Source organism: Culex pipiens, chromosome 1 (genome assembly GCF_016801865.2).
Source record: "Culex pipiens pallens isolate TS chromosome 1, TS_CPP_V2, whole genome shotgun sequence".
Classification (NCBI taxonomy): Eukaryota; Metazoa; Arthropoda; class Insecta; order Diptera; family Culicidae; genus Culex; species Culex pipiens.
Genome location: NC_068937.1, coordinates 88852386 through 88877458, shown reverse-complemented (window position 1 = coordinate 88877458; position 25073 = coordinate 88852386). Strand labels below are relative to the sequence as shown.

At 39.4% G+C, this 25073-nt stretch overlaps 2 protein-coding genes and 1 long non-coding RNA gene across 3 annotated transcripts; 1 reads left to right on the top strand and 2 right to left on the bottom strand.

Annotated features, from left to right (window-relative positions):
- Positions 1-2607: 2607 nt before the first annotated feature.
- Positions 2608-3189, bottom strand: LOC128092580 (uncharacterized). The gene is made up of 3 exons (XR_008211901.1): positions 2999-3189; positions 2870-2939; positions 2608-2810 (listed from the first exon to the last, which is right to left on the bottom strand). It is a non-coding gene; the product is annotated as an uncharacterized LOC128092580 (long non-coding RNA).
- Positions 3190-3664: 475 nt separating this feature from the next.
- LOC120430498 (4-hydroxybutyrate coenzyme A transferase) lies at positions 3665-12674 on the top strand. The gene is made up of 5 exons (XM_039595594.2): positions 3665-3822; positions 3955-4252; positions 10766-11563; positions 11633-11899; positions 11966-12674. Exons 2-5 carry the CDS (start codon positions 4087-4089, stop codon positions 12151-12153), a joined length of 1419 nt encoding a protein of 472 aa, XP_039451528.1. The 5' UTR covers positions 3665-3822; positions 3955-4086; the 3' UTR covers positions 12154-12674.
- Positions 12675-14670: 1996 nt separating this feature from the next.
- Positions 14671-16588, bottom strand: LOC120430499 (nucleoplasmin-like protein). Its single transcript, XM_039595596.2, has 3 exons — positions 16427-16588; positions 15258-15639; positions 14671-15194 (listed from the first exon to the last, which is right to left on the bottom strand). Exons 1-3 carry the CDS (start codon positions 16446-16448, stop codon positions 15074-15076), a joined length of 525 nt encoding a protein of 174 aa, XP_039451530.1. The 5' UTR covers positions 16449-16588; the 3' UTR covers positions 14671-15073.
- Positions 16589-25073: the final 8485 nt, after the last annotated feature.

Below are 25073 nucleotides of genomic sequence, written 5' to 3'. Positions count from 1 at the left end.
AGCTCGTCCAATTTCCCATAAGTTTGCCTTTGACAGCTTTTCAATTTGACTCGTTTTAATATTTACGTAAGATGATTTACTATCCAGATTTCTACCACACTGAAAAAAATATTTTGTTTTCAGTTATGAGCAATGTAATTAAGCTTATATTTGTAAGCCCATACATCCAATTGAAAAGCTGTCAAAGGCAATCTTATGGGAAATTGGACGAGCTTTCCGGTAAAAATATTTTTGAGACTGAAAAATCAAGTCCGTCTTATAAAAAATGCCAAAAACCACCAAAAAAGCTGTTTTTTCAACATTTTTATTTTTAAAACCGCTGTAACTTCGCAAGGGTTGGACTTAGGACAATGGTCAATATGGAGACTTTTATGTAAAATTGTCTGGAGAATCGATTCCCACTATCGGTTTTTGAAAATTTTGACGTTTAGACCACTTTTCAAAAAAACAGTTTTAGTAAATGATTTTTGTATTTTTTTAGGAGAGACATACCATCCTGCATTTTTCGTCAGTCTTTTTGTAACATTTTAGACTATTTCCTTAAAAAAATTTAACGAAAAAAAATCGTGACTTCACCTTAAAATTTAAATTTTAAACATTAAAACTGAAAAAACTCATAGAAGTGGCGTGGATTTTTCTTTCAGTGTATTTTTTTTCAGAAAGCCCGTTCAATTTCCTACAAGTTTATCTTAGATCACTTTTTGGTACGATGCAACGGCTTCGAGATACAGTCATTTTTAAATTACAGAATACAAAAATATCTAAATAACTTACGCCCTTCTCAAATGTCATTTTCGAGTACAATTGGCTCCATATACACAAAAATGGCTTATATAGGCCTAGGATAACATGTCTACAAAGTTTCATTGAAATCGGAGAGGGTCGGGTACAAAAGTACCAGAAAAATTCCTGATTTGAGATGGAATTGCTCTATATCATTCTTGGATTCTTTTAATCAAATGGAGCTGGCGCACAATATAAAAATTGATTTAATATGATCAATCTTTTAAACCATAAATCGGATTTGCAAAATTATGGTAAAGTGTCAACAATAAACAATAATAATAATAAAGCAGGTTTTGGGGTTTTTGCTGAATGGCACTATTTTGCTACCGCCCATGATAAAGGCCATGACTAGCCTCGGATCCGATAATCGAATCACAAACAAAAAAAAACGTATTTTTTAATTTTATTTTTAATTGTAACCTCAAATTCTAATTCTGCCACCAAATTTTAATATTTAAGGCTAGTATGCAGATCGGGTCAAGAAACAGCTTTACGAACAGCAGAACAAAGGAGAGGGAGCGATTTCTTGGGGCTTTTCTTCACCCTCTCTGACTTGCTCGTGCTGCCGCTGCTGCCCATTTGATTTTTTTCTTGACCGGTTCCTTCCGAAGTGCGTATACCGCTTTAAATGGAAAATTCTTGGGAAATTTTTTCGAGGCCTTCGACAATCGAGACTGGACTGTTTATACAACCTCGTAGCGTTCCTTCTACATATAGTTATGTACTGGAAAATTACTAAATTTAAAGCTGATCTGAGATTAAAAAGTCATTTCTCATGAAAAAAAAGTGGAACTAAAAATGATATACCATCAATAAAACTAATTTAAAATGAATCAATGGAAGTTATTTGATGTTAAAAGAAGCAATTTTATAGTTTTCAATTCTCGAGTTTTTTTTTTGAAAAGGTCCTATAAACCAAATTTCCAGTTTTTGCTTTTTGGGTGTTTATGAAACCGCCTTGAGTCAGGGGTATTAAAAAACACCCAAAAAGCAAAAACTGAAAATTTTGTTTATTGGACCTTTTCAAAAAAACTCGAGAATTGAACCCAGAATGGAACGAGCTTTAAAATTGTGTTTACGCCATTGATCTGTGAAATCGGAGCAGACGTCAATCTAAGGAACCGGTCAAGGAAAATTTCAGATTGCAGCGAAAGCAAACCAGAGAAGGGGGAAGAAATACCCAAGGAAACACCCCAAGAAATCGCTCCTTCTCCTTTGTTCGTTTCGTTTTGGATACCTTATCCACCTAAATAAAAAAAAATAAACATTTGATTGGTATTTATATTTATGGAATCATTTCGTCGGACAATTCTGGAGCAACATTTGAAAGGGGCGGTACAACATTGCTCTTACGGCCTTTCATTACACGCGTTTAAAGGGGACGAAAGGCCGTAAGAGCAGTGTCGTACCGCCCCTTTCAAATGTTGCTCCAGAATAATAGACTGTTTGTTTACAAAAGAAGATTCGCCCTATTGAACTGTTACTACGGAATTTATAAGCATTGGATACTTTTCTAAACGCAAAATCCATATAACACAGATCTGTGTAAAATTTGACACAGATCGCCCAAAACCGGGAATACACAGAATCTGTGTCGAAGCCTTGTACACAGATCTGTGTACAACGGTTGTCTGTCAAATCTGTGTAATTTTGAAACAGCTATCTGTGTAAAATTTTACACAGATCTGGGTAATATATTACACAGAATATGGGTAAAAAATCGCAATTTATTTTGAATTCAGTTGTTGATTTAAAATGTCCAGGCCAATATAAATTAAAAAAATGCAAGATTTATTAATCCATAAATTGAGCATCATACATAAAACAATATTAAATAAATATCGAAAAAGCTGGAACACTTGGACGCGACGCAGTGTTAACTCGTGCTGCCTCTGGAAGATCCCGCCTGGAACCGGAACCGGGAAATTGTAAGCGCGGGCTTGTGCTCTGGTGTTCAACTCTGGATACTCGAGGTTCCGACCTAGCACCAGCCTTTCCTTTCCGTGAGAATATATGTGGGACACCTTGAGTAAAAATTAAATAAGGTTAGAATTGCGTAGCAAATATTGATGAAATACATTACCAAACAAACTCATGAATCCAACTGCTTTCTGTGGGTATACAGTCCAATTGATAATCAGCATGTTAAAAATCTAAAAAATAAAAGTATTTTGATAATATTACAATAAATAATCACGAGAAAAAAACTTACCAAAGTTCTGCATGAAAGACGCCATCTTAGCTTTTTTACATTTTTTACCCAGGTTTGAAAGGAAAGCTGAACGGAAATCTGTGTAATTTTTAACACAGATCTGTGTTATAAATCTACACAGTTTTGACAGCTAGAACATGTTCAACAAACTGTGTAATTTTTTTACACAGATCTGTGTAATCGGGATTTTCGGTGTATTGTTTATTGTGTGATCAGTGTGGTAAATGCTTTGGTTGATTTTTGACAGTTCGAAATATTTCAAGAAAATTTACCGCGGTTAACCAAAATTAAATTAACAATACAACTCTAGACTAAAATTATATCTAGATAAGTTTGGTATTAAAGCTCTTTAAGATTTTGTGCTTTTTGGGGTTCAAGCTTTTTGAAGCTTTTTAGCGGTAACACCAGCTCAGAAGGCATATTAAAACCCCGTTGGGTTGAAATTACTGATTAGTTGCAATTTTATCACGTATTTTGCCTATTTTGGGTTGAATTTTCATAATCTATAAAATAGTCAAACTTAATTGTTTGGTTATAAACATAAAAATTTACAATTTTTTGCCGACAATTTCATATTAACACAGTTTTCAAAAATATTTCGTTATCAAACCATCGGAGGTTTGCTGTCTCTGCACAATCTGACCGAGGAGCGAGAACCACGACCAAAACGCAAAACAGCTAAAAAGTTCAGTCTTGTTTTTTCTTTCGATTCGATCGTACCTCAGCAGCCGTCCGCCGCGGTGTTGGCATAATTTTCGTGCGTGTGTGCGCGTTTTTGTGTGGCTGTATGTGCATTCCGTTCTAGGATAAAAAGGGAGAAAAAGGTGTGTATCTTTGAGGGGTGTTCTTGCTCAAAGGGATTTGGGAAACTGAAAATCCTTCGTTTTGTTGACTCCTTCCGGTTTTGAAGTTTGTCAAGTTGACAGTTTTGTTTGTTATTTGGTCTCTTTTAACAGCCCACTCTGATTGAATTAAGTTCAATTTGGACCTCAGGCGAATCAAACACACACACGGAAGAGTGTTGGAACTTGGAGGCAACATCCCATCTGACCCAGAATTAGAGAGCCACGACGACTACGGCAGTCAAGATGATGTCTTCTTTGGCTCTCCGGTTTGCCCCGCGGTTTGCGGTGGCTTCGTCCTCGTCCCAGAAGGTCAACACCTATTTCACCTATTCCAACCAAATCTCGCAGCCTATGGACCGAAAACCGACCTACACGACGGCGGAAGAAGCCGTCAAATGCATCAAATCAGGTTAGTTTCTTGCCCACCTTCCGATGTACATACAGAAAGCATCATCCTCCGGCTGGTTACGCAATCGAGGGTGTTTAATTTTTGCGATTACATATTTTGAAAATTTGCAAAGTCATCTCGGATGAGCCGAGCAGGACTCGGCGTCACGACTCTACGGACGTAACTCATTTGCACGAGGTCAATGGTCTTGTTACCTAATTAAGAATATTTTCACAATAAGCAATAAAAGTAAATCTTTTATTGTTTGCAAACATGAAATTAGTAAATCGTGCGTTTTGCTATTCTGAAGACGCAATTCATTGAAAGACAGGAAGACGTGTTCAAAATAGCTCTAACATAACTGCGTGAACGTCGTGCTGCGCCACATTAACATCTAGAATTCTTAAAAGTAAAAATCGGTATCAGAAAAATCTCTAGAATAAACGACACTTTCAGGAGTGATGAAAAACCCAGGACCCATATTTATTTGCTTGGTGTTCCAGGTGTTGAAATACCAATTTAGAATGAGAAAGTCAAACGCATCGCACCGGCGCCGTGAACTTGAACTGTCACCTTTGGCCTGCCAGCGCCGGAAAGTGGCTCTAAACCTAGCTCTAAACTGTTGCGATGCACGAAACTTTAAGCAACATAATCAGAGTTATGTGAGTAATCAGGGAAAAAACTTAAGAAACAAAGTCAGGCTCTATCAGAACATGAGCCACTCGAGTGTACTTTGTCCCCTCTTGGCTGATTCCAGTTCGTGCAGTCTCGGCGGACTGTCCGGGTCGTATCAGTTTATTATTTTGAAATCGTTCACCCCGATTTGCTGGCTGCTGCCGATGGCAAACAAAACTCAACCGCTTCAATAAACATTGTACTTGTGCTAGAGGCAAACTAATTTTAAATCTTATCTTGCATAATGTGCGTCTTATTTTTCTTCTTCCCACATGTCCTTTGAAATCATCACATTCCGGCGCTATACTTCAAATTAAATAACAATAATTCTCACTTTTTTTCTGCAAAAAGTGCTAAACTAATGTGAACCGATGCTAATTGTAGCTGCTAAGTAATCGTGCCTCTTGACTGGTTCCATCAAACTCACAAATATATTCACATGGAACCAGTCATTACCTAACATTGCACATTTGTCGTAGTGCGAAGTTAACTGGTGTGTCGTCCGTCCGTGGCGGCAATAAATGAAGCGAAACTCTATTAAACAGAAAACACGGAACAACACATTCGCTTATTTATTACGCACGCGCAGCTCGCTTCGCCACCAATATTATCGTTGCATATTATCGGAATAAAACTCCACCTCAGCTCGTACCAACTCAACTTGCTCTGCAGTTAATCTTATATGTAGTTCGTAAAGCAATTTATCATATTGAAGGAGAATATGAGTGATTACAAGGCAGTCGAAAAAATATTATCACTAATCAGTTGATGCAAAATATGCCTAAACAAACCCTAATAATGAGTAAGCACTTTCGATTTCCTCTTTTAAATATAAAATCAGAGCACACACAACCAAAAATAGAAACAGGTTTGAACCGGTAATGGAAAGACGCACGAAAACAGAAGATGCGATTGCGGGTAGCTTCAGGTGATGTGGCGCATGGCAATCTATCCCCGTACAGATACACACACGTGTGTTTATAATGGGAAGGTCAGTAGAAGAGGCTGAGAGATAATTTGGGGAGCCAAGGCCAATGTTGTGCATTGCCACTGGTATGCGCGTGCATGGTTTTGCCGGAAGATAACACAGTGACAGATATTTCTGGAGCAACATTTGAAAGGGACGGTACGACATAGCTCTTAGGCGTCATCCATAAAGTATGTCACGCAAAAATCGGCCAAAATTGACCCCCCATCCGTCCTATGTCACACTTTGTCACACTGGCTCTGACCCCCTTCGAAAAGTACGTCACGTTTTGTCGGACATCCCCCCCCCCCCCCCCGCACCCTTTTGTTTTTTTATATATTTTAAGCCTGAATTTTTAAATTTTTAATTTCCGGTATCCTTGGTAAGTATGCTCGACTTATTTCAGCATAACCGATTAGCTCGGTTAAAAAATTTAACGATGCTCCGCAAAATAATTCAAGAGATAACATCTCTGGAGTCTTTTTTAAAATGCCCAAAAAAACAAATTTTAAGTTTTTGCTTTTAGGACCGCCTTGAGTCAGGTTTATTGAAAAACACCCAAAAATAAAAAAAAAGTGAAAATTTAGTTTATTGGACCTTTAAAAATGCTCCAGATGTGAACTTTCTATTGAATTGGTTGACGATTGCTCGGTTGTGAAATTCACGGCAGACAGCAAAATATGTTCATTGAGTATTTACTGGATTACTTATAACTGGATTTCCTAATCTAGATGTCACAATCTGACGAAAATCAAAAACATTTACATTCGTCAATAAAAATAAAGCAGTGTTCAAAAAATAACCTGGCGTGAGGTCACAGTCTCACGGACCCCCCCCCCCCACCCTCCCCCCCATGTCACACTTTGTCACGCTGGCGAATACCCCCCCCCCCTCCCTCCCTAGAGCGTGACGTACTTTATGAACGTTTTTAAAAGCATTTCCGATATCATCCCGAAAAAATATCGCTTCCCGACTGGAGCAATTCTAGTGTTGTTACGTTGTTGCACAAAACTAATCATTGAACTGACCAACACGGATAACATTTTCAAGGCTCATAGATACCTCAACTCGCGAGGTAGGATGAAAAGCAATTTGCATATACAGTCGACTCTCTGGTTGTCGATCTTCTCGATATCAATATTGCTCCATCTCTCATTAATTTTTCAGCATGCTTTGATTTTTTCGTTGTATAATTATTACCTCCCGCTCTCGACGATCCCTTCAATATCGACAGAGAGAGAGAGAGTCCACTGTATTATATAAGCAGTTGATTTTAGTAAATTTACATTACACCCAACTTTCTACTGAAGCGATCAAGAACGATAAACCAGCTTGAAGGAAGAGGCTAATCTTAGCCTTGTTCGAAAGCAGGAGCTTAGGAACGTACCAAATAATCGCAAATTTCTGTTTTTGAGCACAGATACTCATCGATAGCGTTGGTACACATAACACATGCTTGATATATGTATCTACCACGCGGATTGATAACCCCAACTTTTTTCCATTTAACTATAGCTACCTTGAAGGTCTACAGAAACAAGTACAATTTGATAGACGCCGGCGTCGCAAAGCGGATGCAGACTACAAAAAAGAACAAAACTTTTCACTTTCACTTTTCACAACCCGAATTGTGTAATCCAATATGGCGACGATGGACTGCGATGCAAATATTTATTGAGTAATCAAATAGATCCACTCAAACTTAAATAATTTGTTTAGAAACGACACTCGAAGAAAAACGACAACTGGTAGTATCAAGTGGTTAAGAAGCGAAAAAAATCACATTTTTTTTCGCTTCGCTTCTTAACCACTTGATACTACCAGTTGTCGTTTTTCTTCGAGTGTCGTTTCTAAAGGCTGATACGCAGATGGGAAGGAACGCAAAACTCCATACAAAAAAACGCCCAAGAAACGGTCAAGGAAAGGGTCACGAAAAGTTTTTTCTTAAGCGGTACGCAGCTGAAAAGTAACAGAAACGGAAAGATTGCGTTTGACGTTTCTTCGCGCGGTGCTTGTTTGTAATATGTTTTGATGAAAAAATCAAAGAATTGTAATTTTCCTTTTTGAATGCGACTGATAATTACAAACGTTTTAATAATTTTGTATTGGATATAATAATATTTAAAATTCCCGCCGAATCTCAAAAAGCAGAATATTGAAACTAAAAGGACAGATTAAGTTTTTTGGTCGAAATGGAGTAAAAAAAGAAGTTGTCTTTATAGATGTCGGCCATCGTGTCATCAACAATTTATTGCTAGTACCAACCAGCTTCCTCTGGATTATGAGTCCCCTGCTCTGTCCGATTTATCCACACTCGCGGGACCAAAATGAAGTAAATCAGAGTGAAATTAAACTTGACAATAATCATACAAATATCTATGTTCTTACTGAAAATACAATAATAATCTGAAATTTTGAAATCCAACCAAACAACAAATTCAAAAATATAAAAAAACAAACATTTCAGAAATTTCAAATAACATTTTTTTTAAATAATAAAGAAAATTTCAACAAAAATCTGGAATTTGGAAAATCGAAATTAAAAATATGCAGAATTGGGTCCTAAAATGAAGCTTAGATTGCTAATATTATTGTTTACAGCGATAAAGTTTATTTTTCTGAGTACAATGACCCTTTGTACGACCACAAAGAGTTTAAAATGGATTTTTAAATCAATTTTGAAAAATTAACCTCGCGGTCCTTCTTGACAGAAAAGCTCCTACTTGACAGCTCATTCCAAGGGGACCATAGTTAATCCATCGGAAAAATGTTGTCCTGTCAAAAAAAAATTTTGCATTAAAATGAAAAAAAGTGATCAGAAATGGTTTTTAATCGTGTTTTTTACCGTTGTACATAAAAATTGACATAGGGCTTTAGTACCCAATTGAATAATAATTTTAATATTCAAGTTTTTTATAAATTCAATAGATCAAAAATGTTAAAATTCATAAAGAATGTACAAGTCGAAATTCTAAAAGTTTTAATAATCGGAAATATAGAAATTCGTAAACACAAATTTACGAAAACCTCGAAATCATTGTTATAATCAAAAACTCTATTTCTTCCAAAATTAAAAAAATCTAGAATGAAAATTTAAGAATAAAGAAATTTAGAAAAATTAAGAATTAAAAAAATTTAAGAATTTAAGAATTTAAGAATTTAAGAATTTAAGAATTTAAGAATTTAAGAATTTAAGAATTTAAGAATTTAAGAATTTAAGAATTTAAGAATTTAAGAATTTAAGAATTTAAGAATTTAGGAATTTAGGAATTTAAGAATTTAAGAATTTAAGAATTTAAGAATTTAAGAATTTAAGAATTTAAGAATTTAAGAATTTAAGAATTTAAGAATTTAAGAATTTAAGAATTTAAGAATTTAAGAATTTAAGAATTTAAGAATTTAAGAATTTAAGAATTTAAGAATTTAAGAATTTAAGAATTTAAGAATTTAAGAATTTAAGAATTTAAGAATTTAAGAATTTAAGAATTTAAGAATTTTAGAATTTTAGAATTTTAGAATTTTAGAATTTAAGAATTTAAGAATTTAAGAATTTAAGAATTTAAGAATTTAAGAATTTAAGAATTTAAGAATTTATGAATTTAAGGATTTAAAAATTTAATAATTCCAGAAAAAAAAATTAAACATTTGTACCAGCCGTATTTTATAACTTCCAAATTTCTTAACTTCCTAATTTCCTAGTTTCCGAATTTCCTTATTTCCGTACTTCCAAATTTCCTGATTTCTTAACTTCCTAAACTCCTAATTTCCTAACTTCCTAATTTCCTGATTTCCTAATTTCCTAACTTCTTAATTTACTAACTTCTTAATTTCATAGTTTCCTGATATCCTAATTTCCCAATTTCCTAACTTCCACACTTCATTATATTCTTATTCCTTACTTCCTAATTTCCTAATTTCCAAATTTCCTAACTTCCTAACTTCCTAATTTCCTAATTTCCTAACTTCCTAATTTCCTAACATATTATTTTCCTAATTTCACGATTTTCTAATTTCTGAATTTCCTATTTCCATTATTTCATAACTTCCTAATTTCCTAGCTTCCTAATTTCTTAACATATTAATTTCATAATTTCTTAACTTCCTAAACTCCTAATTTCCTAGTTTCCTCATTTCCTAATTTCCTAACTTCCTAACTTCCTAACATCCTAATTTCCTTACATATTAATTTTCTAATTTCTTAATTTCCTTGTTTCATAATTTCATAATTTTCTTATTTTCTTTATTTTACTAATTTGCTAATATCATAATTTCCAAATTTCCTAATTCCCTTGTTTCCTAATTTCCTAATTTTTTAATTTCCTTATTTCATAATTACATAGTTTTTTAATTTCCTTATTTCATAATTACATATTTTTTTAATTTCAGTTTTTCTTGTTTTAGAATTTAAGAATTTCTAAATTTGCTTTTATTTATTGATTTCCTAATTTTGTTTATAATTGTTGTTAAAAGTTTTAGAATAAACATTTTTAATCTATTTAGTTTAAAGTTTTGAATATTTTTAATCTTTTTATTTTTTCCTCGAAAGAACCTCAAGCGCGCACACCGTCAATCGCGCTCATACCGAACTGTCAACTTTTCTTGGGGGGGTCACGAAAAGAACACGCAACATTTCTTGACCGCGTTCCTTCCGATCAGCATACCGTACTTAAACAAAAATAGTCATGGCCTAACTTAGGGTCGTTAACAATAAAAAAATTAAATAATTTGGGTTCTATAAACTCGAGTCATAGAAATCATAGAATTGATAGGCACCGAACATGAAAGGTGACATTTTGGCAGAGTTGGTCACAATTCCGTTTTTTTTTATAACGATTGTTTAACTATTGTTTGTAACATAACCACCAACACTTTACTTTGCATTCTCACTCCAGGAAACACCGTGTTTGCTTCCGGTGCCGCCGCAACCCCAATCCATGTGCTCGATGCAATGACCAAGCATGGCAAGGATAGCAGCCTGCGTGACATCACCGTTGTGCACATGCACACCGAAGGACCGGCCTCCTATTGCGCTCCGGACTGCAAGGATATTTTCCGCTCCAAGTCAACGTTCATGGGAGGAAACGTGCGTCAGGCCGTGGCCGAGGGGCGGGGCGATGCAATTCCCATCTTTTTGCATGAAATCCCCATTCTGTTCCGTCGCAAGCTGATCCAGCCGGATGTTGCGATCGTTTCGGTTTCACCACCGGATGAGCACGGTTACGCCACCCTGGGAACCAGCGTCGACTGTGTGCGAGCGGCTCTTGAAAACTCCAAGACAATCATTGCCCAGGTGAACAAGCAGATGCCTCGTACCTTCGGTGACTCAATCATTCACGAGTCGCACTTTGACTATGCCGTGAACGTGGATATTCCTCTGCCGGCGCACGCACACAAAGAAATGTCCGAGACGGAAACCAAGATTGGCAAACTGATTGCCGAAAATCTGGTCGAGGACGGAGCCACCCTGCAAATGGGCATTGGTAACATTCCGGATGCGGTGCTTAACGCCCTGCACAACCACAAAGATCTTGGAATTCACTCGGAAATGTTCGCCGGCGGCGTAGTGGACCTGGTCAACAAGGGTTGCGTTACCAACGACAAAAAGGTTTACCACCGGGGACGCATCGTCGGTTCCTTCCTGATCGGTACCAAGAAGCTGTACGACTTTGTCGACAACAACCCGTTCATCGGTGAGAGTTCACTTGTTTTCCATGGCGCATAGCACTGATGGTTTTAACACGAACTTAATCCCGTTACAGAAATGCTTGAAATCAACTACGTCAACAACGTAGGCATCGTAGCGCGCAACCCGAAAATGACCGCGATCAACTCGGCCCTCGAAGTCGATCTGACCGGTCAGGTTTGCGCTGACTCGATCGGCACCCGCATGTACTCCGGATTCGGTGGCCAGGTCGATTTCATTCGCGGCGCTGCGGAAGGCTTCGATGGCAAGGGCAAGCCCATCATCGCGTTGGCCTCCGTTACCAACAAGGGACAGAGCAAGATTGTCCCAACGCTCAAGCTGGGTGAGTAAACTACTAATTTGAATGAGATTTAACCCAGCGATCACGACCGGTTTTTATTCCATACAGGTGCCGGTGTGGTGACGTCTCGAGCCCACGTGCACTATGTTGTCACGGAGTACGGAATCGCGTATCTGTTTGGCAAGACGCTGCGCCAGCGAGCCTACGAGCTGATTCAGATTTCCCACCCCGACCATCGCGAAGCTCTGGAGAAGGCTGCGTTCGAACGATTGAAGACGATGCCCACGCCGAACTAAGCGCACAGCACCCGCCACCTACCTATCTATTGTTTCACGTCAAAGATACAATGACATATTCGCCTCGTAGTGCTGTTCCAACTGGCGGCGGAACACTATTCCTACGTTAAACAGTCTTTTTATTGAGTTTTGTCCCACTGAAATTTAAGAATGAACTCTTTCGGCAGTTGTTTGCATGTTTCAATATTACAAAATGTAGATTAGCGAACCAATAGGCGAGGAATCGTAGGAATCGAGCAAAAGTTCCCCAAATATCATGCGAGTAGAAGAAATAAAACGTAGCAAACGCAACAGCTTTACAGCAAATACAAACAAAAGAAAACTTGCTTGCAGTAACATTCAAATTGACGAGAAGGACAACAACACATGATCAACCATCTATCTCCAAAACGTGCATTGCATATTTATAAGGTCGAAATTAATCATAACTAATGGTAAAGTCTAACTGTAGATGAGCAGGCACTTGGTTACTGCCTTTGTAGGATTTTGACAAAACAACAATAAAAGTTAATACAATTTAACAGACTGTAATTCCTAGTTCTAAAGGTGCAATATCACATTCTTGCCCACAAGCTACCTTTCACGCATTTTGTTTTCATCATATTCATGGTCAATGCAGAATCTTCCGTCAAAAAAATAGCCCAGCCGATGCACGAGAGCTCTCCCAACAGGAACTGCACATCTTCGCGGGATAGTGTGAAACAAATCGCATGCTTCGTTGTCACTTTCTTCAGGAAACGCAATCCAGTCAAGTTTGCCTACCAGACCTGCTACTCCTCGGCGTGCTTCTTGACACGGAACTCAAGTGTTGGGTAACTGAGGCTTTTTTACGTCCATCTTGTCGGGTCGCCGGAACGAACTGTTCTGAGAGTGCTGGTAGTTAGCAAGGCCTACAAAACCTCCCTTATTAGGATATTTACAGGATGATCAAACTTCGTGCTACTGAACTGCTCGTCCGGAGGCCCCGCATCTAGTTGTTGCCGGTTCCGATGATCTCGAGGTGGCCAAGCCAGGTGTGAACCGCGATCGACGCTTGTTGAACCAGGCGACAAGGTTTTTGAGACAACTTGCAGCCGCTGGAGATATGCTATGCTTAATCTTCGTTGAGAGCTTCCGTAATGTCCGCAGGGCAACCAACCAAGGTGGCCGGCGGTAGCGTAGGAAATGTCGGCAAGCTTGATGGCGACGCTCGAAGCCGGCTCCGTGCGGTGATTGGTCGTTGGTTTGATTTGAGACGGCGAGATCGACGCGTTGATTGGCAAGCAACTGAACTGTGTTGCAGCGTTCAAGCGATTTGTGGTGATGATCCGGATTCATGACACACAGCGAGTTGAACGGAACCGACCACAGATCGACTGATTCGATTGTGTCGATCACGTTGAAGTCAGGATCTCGCGTGACGTATATGCATCCTTCCACGACCTGATTGAGGTTGGCCTCACGGTGGCAGTCTTCCGGCTTGCTACGACGTCTAATATATAATACACAGCAAAAACAACTCCATACACTCCATACTTCGAGATCATGTAACTGACGAGAGTAACTTGGTTCAAGCGGGTCTTACAGTTCTTAAACCTGGTGCTGTTACAGTACAGTACTCGGAGAAAATGTGCCACAGCTCAGCCGAACTGTAGAGCACCTCTCCGGCTTCCTCTTTCGTAGCTCCACCATCTCGAGAGCCAATGCTTCCTGCGGGTCGAGGGTGATCCTTTGATTTTCCTTCCGGAACCGGGCCGGCAGCGGAGGGAACTCCGCCGGCATGAACACCGGAACTGCTGGAATCTGCTTATCCGCCTTCCGTATGGACGGTTTTGATTACGAATGAAATCCGCACGCTTTCAGTCCATGGCTTCGTGGCCTCCAGAGCAGTTGGCACACCGCTTCGGCTCGGCTTCTTGGAAATGCCACTCGTCCGTCTTGTGGGGACACAGTTGTTGCACATGCCCTTGAGGTGACATTTCCTAGTTCAATGGCCAAAAATGCAAGCAGTTTCTGTACTGGGTCATGTTAGACCGTTTTTACCGGTAGGCTTACCACCAGACTCATTTAGCTTTTCCTCCTCCTAGATCAACAAAATCGCAAAGTGGAGGTTAGCCCAACTGTCATCATTATTTATTTTTGAATTTCGGACAATGAAAGTGATACCTTGAGGTGATTGACTTTTATATTTTATTTCTCCTTTCTGCAGAAATTCCTTGCCCTTGCTTCTCCGCCTTCACATTGTTCGCTTATTTTTGCTACTTTGCTTGTTGCATAAACTGTGTAATGAACCAGTCGTACCGATGTAGAAACGTTACGGCGTACATTTTGGGAAAAAACATACGCGATGATTGAATTATCCTTTTGCATATACTTTTTTGTTTAGAATAAGATAGACAACCCTGCTTCCTAGTATGCATTAATACAAATAAACCTAACTTGAAGTATACAGTTTTACTTTCTCATTGGTGCTCCTTATCCATCGGTTTGGTACAAACGAAAGCATTCCGACCGGATTTTTTCAGTTTGAAGCGTTAACAAAATAAGCCAACACATATAGAAATCGGAGCAAGTTTCGGGCGATAGGAAAGAACTTACAATCTACGTTTATCCTTTAATATGTTTATGTTTTAGTTTGTTTTGTCTGTCGGGACACAATTTGCGTCTTCGTTTCGAATTGTATGTATGAAGAAGTAGCGGTACAATCATTTCTTCAATCGGTGTCCGTGTTATTCACCACTCTAATCAATTACAATCATTGTTGGTTGTATGGGTTGTTTAAGATGTGTGTGTGTTTACTGTTTATAGTGTTGCTTAAAAAGGAGCAGGGTTGTTCAAAGTAGGAAAAAGGGATGGAAAATGCAAACCGGATCTTCACTTACAGTGCGCGATCGCTGTAGGTTCGCTGGGTCCTGGTGAGATGGAATTGGCGGTTGGCAGTCTATTTCTTTTTGCTGTTCTTGGCGTTATTGCTGCCAGCGGGTCCTGCGCTAGGTTTTCCCTTGGAGTTGTTTGTGAGCTTTTGCTTCTTCTTCTGAGGTCCGCCCTCCTCATCGTCGTCTCTGGAAAAGGTAGTTCATGAAGTTAGATATCGTACTTCAGCAATGCAACACTATCAAACTTACTCGTCATCCTCATCCTCCTCTGGCACTTCTTCCTCCATCTCCTCCATGTCCTCGAACTCTTCAACCAGCGATCCGAGCAGATGCTGTCCGTGGATGTGCACCGGTCCCTTGCCTTCGACCAGCGTGAACGTCACCGGCGAATCGGAGAACTCCAGATCGAGCCGGCACTGCCGGGCTTCGCCGACCTTCAGGACCGCGATCGGGATGCGCAGCGTATCGCGGATCGTCATCGTCTCCACCTGAACCACGTTGAACTCGTCGGAAGCGGCTTCGTGTCCCAGAATGCACTGCTTGATGATCAGCTTGTGTGTGCGCGGGTAGCCGTCGGCCTTGTTGTCCGGATCCCAGGTAACGGTCTTGCTGCCTTCCTTCAAGGTAGCTCCTGTAGAAGATAATAGAAAAACATTAGATCAAGCGTTACGTGACTGGTGGATGATCCCTGTCACCCAATTTGTCTAACCTCAATTTTTTTTCAAGATCCGGCATGTGTTTACATTTTATATGAAATTTTGACATCTACCTGAGATGCATTTTTATTTTAACTTCAAGTTCAAGATTTATTTTGTTGGACTTTTTTAATTGTTTGAGTCGTTTTCTCGTCATGTGAGACAAAATATGCCGAATAATGAAACCTAACCAAGTTGTTACAATTCCAATAACTTAATACACGAGGCATGAAAAATTTCTATACTTCAAATGTGGAAGTTTAAAAATTACAAAATAATCCATAAAATTTCACGGAAATATTGCCGGCTCAAAAGTCAAAAGGATGTGAACAAGGAGGAGGAACACAGCAAGCGTTGGCGGCAACGCGAGAGGTGGCATCGCTTGGTAAAGACCGGGTAGAAGAAGCATGGAACGGTGGGGGGTTACGTCCAAATAGTAAGCCATGATTATTTTTTACAAATTTCATAGCAAAATCACGCGTTTAAAAAAAGGAGCGACCGAAATTTTAGATTTGTCAAAGGCACTTGATCCAAAAAGCCAACCAAAAGAAGAAAGAACGCCACAAAAATGTTGCGCTTCGGCAGCCATTCTAGCACATTACGAAATGGCAGCGGGAGACGCCGACTCGCAACCACTTTCCGCATTTCGCGGTAATCTCTCGAAATACGGCCACCCGTCGCGGGAAAATTATCGCAAAATGTGCGAAACACCGTGCCACTTACCGTAGAAGTATTCGTCAGCCATTTCAGCGTGTTTTTCCGGGACAGCGAGGATTTTTCACAGCAATTCGAGCAGAAACACGGCACTTTTACTCCACGTTAGGACTAGCAAGAGAATGAGCGCACATCCGTTTTCTGACTCTTTCTGTCAAACAATAAAATGAGCGCGGCGATGGCGGCCGGCCGCAGCCGTACCGGCAGGCAGTGATGCCAGCAATACTATACCTGCGTAATGTCTGCGCAATCCGTAAAACGTCTGCAGAGGCGTTCTCTTTGGATAAAATACAGATTTTCTCGGAGAAAATTCTAGCTTGAGTCCAATATTCACCAAATAAAAAAGGGGAGTAAGACTGGTTGCAACGCGGCTCTACTTTGTTCTAGCTGTTTCATTTTTCAAATAGAACTGAAACAGACCACCCGCAACGCGGAGTTGCAGTTTTATTTTTCGAGCAGTATTTTGAAACCGGAATAAAACTGCTCGACGAGTTTGTTTCAAACGTGAGACGATTTGGAACTGGAATAGAACTCAGTTTAAAAAAAAAATCAGATATATAGAGATATCCACGTATTCTTACACACACACTATGATGCTGTGTTGATAATCATACGCACACAATTAAAAGCATTTTTTTTGAAACAACATTTAGATCAGCGCGTTGCGAGCACCGTGTTCTAGTTTAATTTCCGCCAGTTCTAAAAATTTAAAACTGCTCGCAATTTGAAACAATTATAAAACTTCGCGTTGCAACCAGTCTAAGACTGTCTGCAGCGCGAAGTTTTATAATGGAGCACCCGCAGTCGAGCAGTTTTTGACAGTTCGCTCCATAAGAAATACATTGTAGAAAAAAGCAAAAACTGCTCGAATGGAAATGCTCCATTGTTTCAAATTGCGAGCAGTTTTAAATTTTTAGAACTGGCGGAAATGAAACTAGAACACGGTGCTCGCAACGCGCTGATCTAAATGTTGTTTCAAAAAAATGCTTTTAATTGTGTGCGTATGATTATCAACACAGCATCATAGTGTGTGTGTAAGAATACGTGGATATCTCTATATATCTGATTTTTTTTTTTAAACTGAGTTCTATTCCAGTTCCAAATCGTCTCACGTTTGAAACAAACTCGTCGAGCAGTTTTATTCCGGTTTCAAAATACTGCTCGAAAAATAAAACTGCAACTCCGCGTTGCGGGTGGTCTGTTTCAGTTCTATTTGAAAAATGAAACAGCTAGAACAAAGTAGAGCCGCGTTGCAAGCAGTCTAAGACTTGCAACGCGGCTCAGTTTCAAAAAAAATCAGAAATATAGAGATATCCACGTTTTCTTACACACACACACACACACACACACACACACACACACACACACACACACACACACTATGATGTTGTGTTGATAATCAAACGCACACAATTAAAAGCATTTTTTGAAACAACATTTAGATCAGCGCTTTGCGAGCATCGTGTTCTAGTTTCATTTCCGCCAGTTCTAAAAATTTAAAACTGCTCGCAATTTGAAACAATTATAAAACTTCGCGCTGCAGACAGTCTAACTTCGTCCGTCCCATCCAACTTAATTCGAGTTCTGAAACGGAATGCGACTCGAATCGTATACGATTTGAATAAAATTCCGTTTGAGAATTCGAATTGAACTGACTAGGCCAGTGAGAAAATCGAGCCAAGTACGCACCTCCTAATGCATGGGTTCAAGAAATAGCTTTACGAACAGCAGAACAAAAGCTAGATGGAGCGATTTATAGGGATTTTTTTCACGCTCTTTCCCAGTTAACTCAATCAGAATTCTGAACTTGCAGCCAAATCAACGTAGTATTTCAGTTCAACTGTTTCAGAATGGAGCACCCGCAGTCGACCAGTTTTTACAGTTCGCTCCATAAGAAATACATTGTAGAAAAAAGCAAAAACTACTCGAATGGCAAGTGCTCCATTTGAATTGAATTGAGTGGGCAGACTAATTTTAATGTAAGAAATAAGCAACATGATTGATTTAATTGCAAATCAGTTTTCGGTTTTCTCTCTAGGGCCAGTACACAGCTACAAAAGAAGGGGGTCAAGAAACAGTTTTACGAACATTCGCAATTTTCAGTGTAAGAACGGGCCTTGACCGATCTTATGCACTAGGTTCCCTACGAACACGCACTGCTCTTACACCTACATCTCACCCTTGCTCTGAGTCAGTACGAGCAACACGCTAGAACACGCTTTGAGTGTTCGAGCCAGGCATGCACACCTTCTTTTCCGGTTACGCATTTTAACTCGGCCGGGGGTGGTACATTACGTAGAGTTTGATGTAAGTATAAGCGCCTAACCATCTATAGTGTGCCTATCAACTTTCATTAAAGCAAAAACTGTTTTATTTTTAGTTTGAATTCAAAAACTAGTTGTTATTTTACTGGGTGTTGTTTTTCTCCTGAAATCTTTCCTAGTGTTGAGTCGTGTTTATCTGTTGCTATTTCTTTTGTCGCGGTGTTTTGTTACAATTTTTGGTCCTACACACAAAAAAATATTACGGTAATGACAAAAGTAACTTACTTTAGAATTAAAAAGTTGTTAAAATTTGCTACATTAAAAGTTTTTTTCTTGTTTTGAAAATGAAAACTTTTACTGCTACAGTTTTTGAAAATCTCATTGCTCACTGATTTAAAAGTTTTCACTTTTAATTCGACTGTAAAATTTCTTTCATTTTGTCGTTCTCGTGTAACCGTGTTCGCCTAAGTCCAAAATGTAAACAAACGTTTTGGTGATTCCGGTGAGTGGAGGTCCACAACGACTATCAAAACCGAACGCGGCCGCTGCCAGGACTTGGACGCGGAAACCTTCGAAAGAGGATGGTGCGGGCTCGGGTGCGGGTGCGGAACAAGGTTGGGAGATTAGGGGAAAGTTGGTTTTCAAAAGGATAAGGCCATGGCTGCAGCTTCCTGCAGGACCTGCAGCTGTTTCACGACCGAAATGGGTAAGAATGAAGCTTGGGTGTTTGGTGGCGTTTGAGATTATTTTGTTTGTTTTTGTAGGACGCCGTTTATGTGGTTGCCGAAGATCGGAGGTCGGGATGTGGATTTGCACCGCTTTTTGAACAAGTACGAAAAAGTTAATTTTCACGGTGAGGAGAAGGATCCGACGGAAGAGGGAAACGACGAGTAGCGGCATAATCGGAGGTGGTCAGCGCGGATGTTGCACTCGGTGCCGGCGGTTTACGACCATCAGCAGCATTATGTGCCGGAAGTGATGACGGGACAGTGTGGGATGTCCTGAGGGTCCGCAGTCCATTTCTCGGTGCGGGACATGTTTGACGAGTATTACATAAACATCCGGAAGAACAGTTTGCACCAGTTCTGGAAGAACCGTCTGTACGAAAGCCGCAGGTCCTGAAGCTGTCGTACTCGGATTACTTCCAGAGGTTGGAGCGATATCCGACGAACCTGATAAAGAAAATCTACCTGGAATACCGAAGAAGTCACCGGTGAGTATTGAGAATGTGTTCAGTGTCTAGCCAATTTAATTTACTTTCAAACTCTTTCAGCAACTCCCGCCCGCAAACTCTCAACTCGCGACGGCGCAGCTTCGGCCGGATGAACTGGCAACATCTGTGCCATTCCGAAGGAGGACGATGTGATCGGGAACTATCGGTTCAGGCGCTTCACTTCCCAGTCGGAAAACGTCGACTTACCTTCCCGAATTAACACCCAATGGCCAACTCCTCCAAGCCTGTCCTGATGATGGCCGGCAACGAGACCACCCTGTTCTCTACATCGCTGTCGCGCTCCAAAATGTAGGCCGCGATGTTAGGCAGCATAAGCAGTAGTTTTAATATTAAAATAAAAATAGAAATAAAATCCATCACATTTTTCGAAAATCATCACTGTAATGTTAAATGTTATTTATTGTTGCCATAAAAAGTTTCTTCTTATAATAAAAGTAAAAAACTTTTACCGATACAACGATTTTGTTCCAGAAGTGCATGGTAGTATCAAAAACTTTCCAACTTTTAAATTAAAAAGTTTGAACTTTCTACGAATATTCACCAACGCGAACTTTTAATCCAACGAATGATCTTTTTAAATTTAGAGTATTTTTTCTTTGTGTGTAAGCATGTTATAAAAGTTTACCAAAAGTACAATAGTAATATTTGTGTTAATCCTTTAGCCATTCCATAAATTGAGTAAGGGCTGAAACCTCACTTGTTTGAAAAAAGGGTGAAGATTGAAAACAATAGACAGTAAAAGAGAATATATTTTATAAAAATCAAGAATCAATAGTAAGAGAATGATGATTGTATTTTAATGAATAAAAATGAGAAGCTGGATGTAGTAGATGTAAAATTAGACAATAGTTAATAAATAGAGATAAAAAAAACAAGCTTAGATTATAGTAATGATAATTTATAGGACAGATAAAGAATTATTCAAATAAATAAATTCGCAATAAAATCAAAAAAGAGCAGTTACAGCAGTATCAATTGGTAAAAAAGAGTGGAAAAGCTTTGAGAGATAAGAGAATCAAGAGTTAGTAAAATCAAATGATGGGTATTAAATAGAAGAATCAGTGAAGAAGTGAGAATCAGTAGAGCAAAATAAAAATAGGAGATAGGTGGTAGCTGAGAATGAAGAGAAGAGAAACCCCCGTTATGCGATGTTTCAGGTACATCCACAGCAGTTGACTCAACATACTGCGAATCAAAACAATACCGTCTACAATCACAAATTACTTCCCTTTCCCACATTGTCACGCCCCTTTCTTTCAGCCGTCTCGACTCTGACCCGCGGTGGTCAAAGGTTTACGATCCGTTTCCACAGGCCACCAGCTAGGTCATCATGAAAACCAAGCCAACGTGGAGGTAAGAAAATAGGACACTTGCAAGGAACCAGAGCTATACTGTTCTGATCAAGATAATTCGGATGATCTAACAGAACTACGGATGTAGTTAGTTGCGCTCCTTCCAGGATGTTCCTTACCTGGACGTCAACCGAAGAGCACGCAACAAGATCAGTGCCATTGCATGCTCTTAGGTATCAATCCTTGGCCTGCAAGAAACAGTTTTACGAACATCGGAATAAACCCAGTCGCGACGTTCTAGCAGAGTTCTTACATAGGAATACTCTTACAGCATTCTAGCAGAAATTTTCTACAGTTCTAGCAGGATTCTGGCAGAATCAGCTCTGCTAGAATATTTCATGACTGGGAAGGAGAGGGAGCGATTTCTTGGGGCTTTTCTTCATCCTCTCTGGTTTGCTCTCGCTGCCGCTGCTTCCCATTTTAAATTCGTCTGACCGGTTCCTTACACCCTAACCAAAAATCATGATTTTCTGAGTTCAGTATCCCACTTTTCATATGAATTTTTCAGTAAAACCCATATAACCATTTTTATGGTTGTACATATTACCTGAACTCAAAAAGCGTATGAAAAGTGGGATATTGAACTCAGAAAATCATGATTTTTGGTAAGGGTGTACCAAGTGCTATCCTTTGTTCTGCTGTTCTAATATTTCAAATTCGAATGCCACGTGGTTTATGCACGATCCCTTATTGAATATTATAAAAAAAACGAAGTTGGCTTTATAGCTGTCGGCCACCACTGCTAGTACCAACCACTAGTGTCTTCCTTTTTTATCTACAAGGACTTCGCCGCCCTGGGCTCCTAAGTGTATGAAAGTATGGCACGGAGCGACGGCGCCGAATACCCATAGTTACACAAATAATTTTAGAGCGCCCACCGCGGGATTCGAACCGGCTACCACTGGATTGTGAATCCACACTCAAAGTAAAAAGTATCCTTTTTTCAAGTTCACCCGTCGTCACCCTTTAAAAGGGTTTCGAAAATGTACTGAATTTGACATACCCTTTCAAAAGGGTGACGCCGGGTGAACTTTAAAAAAGGATAGAAAGTATCCTTTTTGAGGATTGAAAGTACCCTTTTGAGGGATACTTCTGACTTTGAGTGCAGTGCGCGGTCCGATTGATCCACACGGGCGGGACGAATACCTATTATAAACCTTAGCGAAATATCGTCAGCCAATCCCGATGACCCAATCCCACACCCCAGGACCAATGTCACCCCCAGACACGAGAAATTCTAGCTAAATTGGTTCTGCTAGAATCCTGCTAGAATGATTCTAGCAGGCCTGTTAGAACTCTGTCAGAATTTTATAAGAAATTTCGGGTCTCCTACGAATGGCCGAATCTCAGAAGGCCGAATCCCGAAAGGCCGAAATTCAAAAGGCCGAATTACTCGAAAGGCAGAATTTTCATAAGGCCGAATCCCAAAAGGCCGAATGCTCGAAAGGCCGAATCTCATAAGGCAAACCGCGCCCGAAAAGGCGGAAACGCATTCCAAACTTCGTTTGGAATGCGTTTCCGCCTTTTTGGGCGCGTTTTGCTATTATTATTTTTATAAACCATAGTTATGTAACAAAAATTGGTTTCGAAATAAAGAAGGCATAACTTTCTAGCATTGCTGCTAACTAAATTTTTAAAATTTTCTATTTAATTGCCGCAAAAAATCAATTCCAGAGTTTTTTTTGAAAAGGTCCTATAAACTACTGTGCTTCATATGTTTATAGGACCTATTCAAAAAAAACTATAGAATTGAAATAATTTGAATTCATTTAGGTACTTGGTGGCGAATGATCAAATTTCGGTTATCGTCACCATAAACATTGAAACACTTTTGAAATGCTTTAATTCATTCTACTCTACTCACTTGTATGCTTGGTAACAATATGATCGGTAAAGATAAACAGATTGTACTCATTATGTACTTATTTCGCTTAAAATTACAAAAAAAGAACAAAGTATGTTAGTTCACTGTATCTTTGAACATCATAATCAATGAAAATCGTGAAAATATGAACATAATTCTGAATTCCACAATCATTCTGCCTTTCGAGACCTTCGGCCTTTTGAGACGTTTTGCCTTCTGAGCTAAAGACAAAATTCGGCCTTTTGAATTTCGGCCTTCCGAGATTCTGCCTTTTGAGTTTCCGCCTTTTGAGGCAATCCCGAAATTTCTAACAGAAAAAAACTGTCGAAATTACGTCATTTTCGCTAAACCGCTTTGTGGCGAATGCAAATCCCGCCATTTTGTCAATTTGTTTGGACAAGTTCTTTTTTATTCTTGTGTTGAAGGAGGAAGACGTATGTTTCTGCAGCATGAAATTTTGGTAAGCAAATTGTCCAAGAAAACCGACTTTGAAAACTAATAAATCTTTTTTTTAACAGGAAAATAAACAAGGCGGTTTACTGGTGAAAGTCCGGAAATCAAAAAGATGATTCCACGATGATCCAGGAAACACAGCACAGGAACTGCCGCTGACTGGTATTGAAGAATCGCATGGCCGGAACGGAGCAGACTAAGCCGGACGTTCCAATAATTGGTAACAATGTTGTGGAAAAGTAAACAATACCGTTGAAAGTGCAAACTGTGTTAAAGCGTTAAAGTGTTCATGATCAAATAATACTAAAAAAATACTTTGTTATGATGCATTGTGAAATAAATTATACGAATAACTAATTAAATGGGTTTGATTTGAAAACAATGCAAGAGAAAAAATAAATCTTAGCCATTCTAATAAAATTCTAACATGATTCTAACAGAACAGCCTGCCAGCATAGTTCTGACAGGATTCTTACAGAATTCTAGCAGATGGTCTGTCAGAATAGTTCCAGCAGCATTCTAGCAGGATTCTTACAGAACCGGTTGATTTCGCCAGCTCCTGTGAGAACCGGTTATTGCATTTGAGCTAGAATTCTTTGAGAATTCTTACAATGTTCTGGCAGGATGATGGCACAGTTCTAGTAAGAATATTTTCGCTCTGCTAGAATTCTTTAAGAATTCTGTGAGAACGCCGTGACTGGGCCCTTGCTGATCGTATTCGCAGATTTTTAAGCGAAGATGGCGTTACGAATCGTGCACGCCCGAAATGTCAAATTAACGCAATGGTACATATTTACCAACATTATAAAAGAAAAGTGTGACATGGCATGACAGCCACATTTTCTTTCTAATGTTGGTACCACTGCGCGATTTTGACATTTCGGGCGTGCACCGTTCGTAACATCAAATGCAAAGCAATCCACTTTAACGACCCCCGGGTCTTTTGTGGTCTCTGTTGCAAGTTTCTGCTCGTCTAGGCGTCTGATGGTTATGTGTGGTGAGTCACCCAAAACCTCTTTTACGCAAATGGACCGACGTTTTACTTCCCCATCCGATAGAAGGCCAGGAGGATAAGGCGGGAATCGAACCCGCGCCCCATAGCAACTTAGGGATCGGCAACCGAAGCCGCTAACCACCGCGCCACGGGGCCCTCATCTTCGCTTAAAAATCTGGATGCAGTTTTTCCTAGGTAACTGGGCGCTCGTAAAACGTCAAAAAAGGGAGCGTTCTTTTATTACGTAACGCAGATGGATGGGAGGGATGACGGGGTCGAAGACCTCGAAGACTGCGTTACGCTCCACATATTTTTTTTTTTCGTGAATCGATTATCCGAATACAGAGCAGATTCGTTTATACAAATTTCGATACTCCGAATGTCCGCTAATTCAAATGCTCGCTAATTCGAACGTATTCTATTAAAAAGCACTTAACCGTCAAAACCAGTTGTCAAACTGATGTTGACGTTCCAACACCATTGTTCGACAATTTC